Below are 6,180 nucleotides of genomic sequence, written 5' to 3' on the forward strand. Positions count from 1 at the left end.
CCGTTTTGTTGTGGTTTAATTGAAGAAAATTTTGGCTCATCCAGTTATTTGTTTTAGACAGTGACACAACACCTCAATTGAACTGTCGTCATCTGGAGACACTGCTAGATATAACAGTGTCATCTGCATAGCTATGATAGTCAAAATTCAAGTTATGAAGAATTTGACCCAAGGGTAGCATATACAGGCTGAACAGAAGGGGTCCTAGAACTGACCCTTGATGGACCCCGTCGGTCATTGCCATTTGATGAGATTGGACACTTCCAATGGTTACAAAATATCTCCTTTGCTTCAGGTAGGACATGAACCATTTAAAGACTGCTCTATTTAGTCCTTGCCACGTTTCCAATCTGTTCAGCAGTATATTGTGATCTACCGTATCAAAAGCTGCACTGAGGTCCAACAAGACCAGAATTGACTCCTTTTCCTTGTCTGTATTCAACCTCATTTAGCACTTTGATAAAAGCCGATGACTGTGATGAGTTCGGAAACCTGATTGAAATTCGTCAAAAACTCCATTTAAGTTCAAGAAATTGCTGAGTTGATTAAAAAATAACTTTCTCAAAAATCTTGGCTTTGAAAGAGAGATTTGAGATGGGTCTATAGCTTGCTAATATGGAAACGTCCAGTGTTCTATTTAGTAGAAGAAGCGTAATGGCAGCTACTTTAAGAGCTTTAGGAAACTTGCCTGACTGAAGTGAGCAATTGATTAAATGCTGCAAATCAGCTAGCACAAACCTCGCAATAGTTTTGAAAAAGTCTGATGGTATTGAGTCAAGACAGCTCGTTGATGGTTTCAGCTGCTGAACTGTTTTCTCTACAGTTTTTTTGGTCAACTGTATCAAATTCTGACATGGTAATAGAGTTTTTCCTGGGTGGCATCAGATGTAGTATCATTTTGCTGATTTGTGCTGATATTTAATTTGATTGATTGTATTTTTTCACTAAAATAAGAAAATTCATTGCATTTATCAGCTGTTAGGGATTCTGGAGCTATCTATTTCAAGGGGGATGGGGGGGGGGGGGGTTGAAAGCTTGTCAACCACAGCAAACAGAGTGCGAGTATTGTTGAAGCTCTTACTTATGATTTCAGAAGTGTTGCTTTCTAGCCCTGACTAACTCTTGGTTAAAGTTACAAAGACTTTGTTTGTTGAGGTCATAGTTAATTGATCAACTGCACTTGATACACTAAACTACACTCTACAAAATGTGCTGGATAACATTTAAATGCTTTGCCTTTAAGTTCAGTTCAACCTTCAAAGTCTCACACCCTGAGGTCGTAAAACCTGGAACCATTCCTCAGTTAAGATAGCAGTGTAGGATTAACTCTTGGTGTTCTCTTTTCTTACATGAGATGAGAGGTCAGTTAGATTAACACTGCACATTTAACATTTTTTTCTTTTTTGGGAGGAGTGGGTGGGGAGTGACTCGTCTTCCAAAAGGACTAGCCCCAACAAGCGGTTTTAAGAGAACATACACTAGAAAATAAGAACAACACACCGTTGTATACTTGTGTGAAAATCTATCAATCCATTTTCGATACTACTTGTCTTCAAGGTACACCATTGACTGGTTGCCAGTCAATCGCGGGGCACGTACAGACGAACAACCATTGACAAGCACAATGACACTTGTGGACTATTTAAAGTCTCCATATACTGTAGATGCATGTGTATTTTTTTTAAATCAGGGAGGAAGCAAAATTCGATGCACACATGTGAAGAACATGGGAAGTCCTGAGACGAGATTCAATCCCAGACCCTCTGGTCTACGATGCAGATGTGCTAACCACTAACACACCTTGCTTAAGTGAAAATGTTATAGTAAAAGGGGTTTCATGATGGGATTGGTTTATGCATCTGCCTCACTCAGTTCTGAGATTCTGGGTTCAAATCTCAGCTTTGGCCTCTCTCTGTGGAGTGGGTGAGTGTTAATGGTTGTTTATCAATATGCGGTCTGTGATTGGTTGGCGAGCAGTCCAGGGTGTATTCCACCTTTGGGCCAAAGGCTTTAGCTCATCCATCAATCACCCTAATGAGGACAAGTGATATAGACCAGGTGTGTCAAACACATGGCCCGCCGGCCAGAACTGGCCTGTCAGGGGGTCCAATCCTGCCCGTGAGGGCGAGAGAACACATTCACTGACCCTTTTCAATAAAAGTAACTTGTTGCTAATTTTGTCCACTTGAGGGCGCACTAACGACTCTTAAACAACTGATGTTCTTGTGAAGGCCAAACCATGCCAAGTCTCATACACGCACACTAATAAAAAATGCTGTGCCACCTTTCCACTACAGTTCGGTGCAAATAAATACCTCCTGTAGAAATATTTTAAGACATTGAATATTACAAAATTTCAGTCAAAGGTGTCAGTTCAAAAGAGGTTGGGTTGGTGGAACCCTTTTTTTTTTTCTATGCACTGCCGCTAATTGGAAACATTTACAAAGGATACATGCTCACTGATTCACAATACTATTGAAATCGTTTTTGTTAAAAAATTTCAAATTGCTAATATTTTCCAAAAGTTCTTGTAATTATTTTCACCAAAACAATGGGGACATTTTTTCACAGTTATTTATGGCTTTTTAAGCCACAAATATTGTGTTCCGGCCCACTAGAGATCAAATTGCGGTGAATGTGGCCTACGGCTTAAAATGAGTTTGATACACCTCATATAGACTACTGACATATTGAGATGATACTACTATTTCTGTTTCCTTTATTTCAAAATTAGTTTCGAAATTTGAACAAATTGGAGGTTGACGAGCATGTTTTGGCTTGTTTTCAGAGATTCCACTGTAACATGATATTTACACACTGTTTGGGAGTAATGTAACGAGACTACGTAGTTACAATCAGTTACATTACTGGGGAAAAATATGTAATCAAAGTTGCTTTGTGAAATTTCCATGATTATAATTTACTTACAATGAAAAATCGCAGCAAAAGCTCAGATTTTTCAAATAGTTACTATCATATACTCTTCTAAAGCCGAGGCTTGTGATTGGCTCTCTGGTTATGTGCAATTCTTTAGCAAGGCTCAATGGACTTGTTAATGGTACAGCAGGCAGCTGAGCTGTAACAATGTAAGAGGCGCGCAAGATGTTCCAGGGTTGGAAATACAGAAAACACGTAATACAGACGAAAGGAGCCAAACATTTTAGTACAATGCAAAGAGCGTTTGCCGGCAGTAAAAGGGCGGTCTACGTCACTCCTAAGGATACAGCTATAGGTACCTGTATGTATCCTACTAGGTGTAACTGCAAGCACACACATAAATAAGCGCCAATCTTGTGTGTGTGTGTTTTCATGCCTAGCATGTTAAACGATAACTTTAGCTTCAGTTCATTTTGGATGCTTTTTTTTTTTTTTTAAACAATTGGGTTGTCATATGAAGCGCTATTGTCTAAATAGTGCACATTTGTCATTAGGTCAACATGGTATGTTCTCCTCATGCTGCACATGGAATACAAGTGTAAAAAAAAAAAAAAAAAAAATTTCATGCTTTATTTGCATAGTAACAAATTTGTGGTTAATTCCCAAAAATGATCTATAGTTTTAATTCACTTTTTTAGAGGATCCAAGAGTCCTGTGGATGCATTCAAACCTAATCAAAATATAATCAAATGTATTTAGTTACATTACTTTGTGAAATTGAAAGTTACACTACTGTTACATTTTCAACCGGGTAACTTGTAATTGTAACCAACGACATTTCCAAAGTAATCTCCCCAACACTGTATATATAAGGTATAACTTACATTTTAAAATGTGATACCGTTTACAAAAAAAATAAAAAATTGAGAAACGTGACCAAAATGTTTTATTAATCATAAATACAAATAGCAACTTTAAGGAATGAGACCTGCCCCTTCCAGACGGGATGCATCCATTGTACACTTCAAACATTCAACAATTTGTGCAAATTAGCGGTCATGTTAGTTACAGGCATACGACAATTAAACAAGCAGTTTGACCCTTTGTGCTTGAGCAAATTCATATATACTCATATCAATACAAATAAAATATAACAAAATGCCAGGTTCAGTTTCAGAAACCTTGCGATTTGTAAGACATGAGCTTTAACATTCAGACACAGAACTCGGGGTTTCTGATGTGGTCCTCGGGGTTTGGTGAACTGTGTTCTAGTTAAACTCATGGATGACAGGGCTGGCAGAAGAGTAGAGCTTCCGCTTTACCAGCTTATACTCTGGTCTCAGCTTCAACACTTTTCTGCTCTCAAAGATGTGCTTGAGTGGTTTCCAGCCGTCATTGTCCACTTTAAACAAGACTGATAGTTCAAATGTCGGGGTGACACTCGAGTCGGTGAGGACACACCCCAAAGACTTGAGGCCATCCTTGGTCTCCACGTAGACCCTGATGGAGGCGCCCCGCAGCCCACATGGCTCATCCGTGGAGGAACGAAGTACGTCACGACCGACCCTAGTGGTCATCTGGCGGGGGAGAAGCAACACCTTGCACTGGAGGACGGAAGCCTTGGCCTCGGTCAGGCAGCACTCGATGCGGCGAGTCAGATCTTGTTGAAGGACTCTCTCCTTGTGCTCCAAACCAGCATCCATGTTGGGATCTGAGGAGAACAGCATAAATCTATCATAAAGCATGCATCTTTAGTGACACCCCCCCAAAAAAAGTAAACTGAACCCCCAGCTATCATGGTTCAGCTTTTCAATTCAATGCCAACATTTAATACTTTAGCTAGGTGCAAATGTTTTATTTTTTCAACTGGAGGTCACCATCCACACAGTCTAACCAAGTACATTCCTTTGTGTTCTGCTTGAGTGACTTAAACAGCAGCCCATGCGGATATGGTGTGAACAGGTGATTTCCTGCCTAAAGGATTGGCACCGTTCCTCACACTGACAGTTCTGGCAATGTAGTCAGCTAAAAGCATTACAGGAACCAAGAACCCAGAATTCACTGTAGTGAAGTTTTTAACTACATTACTGTAGTTGGAGAAAAATCCAGCTAAACGTTGGTTGCCCTTTACTTGCATTTGTTCCAGTCTATATTGTGCATTAGCCATCTGTCAGCATTTATAAATTAGTGGCCTGTGCTTTAAACAGTGACTTTCCGGTCATGTTTTTTTAACTTTCAAGCAATTTAGTGACTTACCAAATGTATAAATTGAGATGACACATAAAGGTTTCTTTTACTGCTAAAAATAAGAGCCCACTTGACCGTGTGAGTCAATGCTGCCACATTAAAATGATATAGTCAATAAAGCTAACTACCGGGTGATTGAAAAGTAACTCCATATTTTTAAGTACTTGTACTTTATTTCTGAACTATAATTCTTATAACTATAATAAGAGAGAGAGAGAGAGAGTTCAACTAAAAAAAAAAAAAAAAAAAAAAGTATATATGGCCTCTATATTTTGGACTTTCAACTACAGGTATGAACGGTATTATGCCTATTTTTCTTCCGTTAAAATAGCTATTCATTCTTGCTGCGAGCATACGCCATGAACGCCGAGAGTCGTCACAATCAAAAGTCCATCAGGAGCCAGCATGACATCAGCTGATTCAAGAACCGCATCACTTACATCAGGAAACCGTTCGCTTCGGTGCTCCTTGCGCGCCATAAAACTAGTCCCAACAACCCCAGGTGAAACTCGTGTTGGAAGCGGTACTTACAATATAAAGCGTTTTCGGTCTCGTCGCAGCTGTCGATGCTTCCCCGCCGGCCGGAGCTGCCCTCTTGCCGCAGCGATGCGAGCCTGAAAGAGTACGTTGAGATCATGTCCGCGACGCTGTCTTGCTCTCCCAAGACGGGAAGCCCTTTTGCAAAGAGAGCAGCCGCGGTGTACACCTTCCCGATTCGCGCTTGTACAACACCGCCGTCTCCTCCTCACGTTTGGTTTGTATCTTCTCCATATATTGAATGCGGGTGAGAGAGACAGAGAGCGCGGATGAGCTTTTATAGCGCAGGAGTTTGTTGCATCAGCTGAGCGTGGACGCGTGTGGGCGGGGCTTCGAGCTCTAGAAAGTTCCCCAAGTGTCTCACGCAACATTACAGACAGGTACAACACCAGTGAGAAAGTCTCACTCGCTATCACACTTCCTCGCATCCCTTCCTAACTCTAGTTTGAAGGCTTTGTTTGCCATGTTGAACCATTTCGATTCCCGAATGTTAAATAGCGTAGGCGTTTCGAGCAGCCC

General features: G+C 40.6%; 1 protein-coding gene across 1 annotated transcript; it reads right to left on the reverse strand.

The window, feature by feature from the left end:
* Positions 1-3,805: 3,805 nt before the first annotated feature.
* Positions 3,806-5,933, reverse strand: si:ch211-39i2.2 (DNA damage-inducible transcript 4-like protein-like). The gene is made up of 2 exons (XM_061788409.1): positions 5,656-5,933; positions 3,806-4,588 (listed from the first exon to the last, which is right to left on the reverse strand). The coding sequence occupies exons 1-2, from the start codon at positions 5,759-5,761 to the stop codon at positions 4,146-4,148; spliced, it is 549 nt and encodes a 182-aa protein (XP_061644393.1). The 5' UTR covers positions 5,762-5,933; the 3' UTR covers positions 3,806-4,145.
* Positions 5,934-6,180: the final 247 nt, after the last annotated feature.

Source organism: Phyllopteryx taeniolatus, chromosome 10 (genome assembly GCF_024500385.1).
Source record: "Phyllopteryx taeniolatus isolate TA_2022b chromosome 10, UOR_Ptae_1.2, whole genome shotgun sequence".
NCBI classification, from domain to species: Eukaryota; Metazoa; Chordata; class Actinopteri; order Syngnathiformes; family Syngnathidae; genus Phyllopteryx; species Phyllopteryx taeniolatus.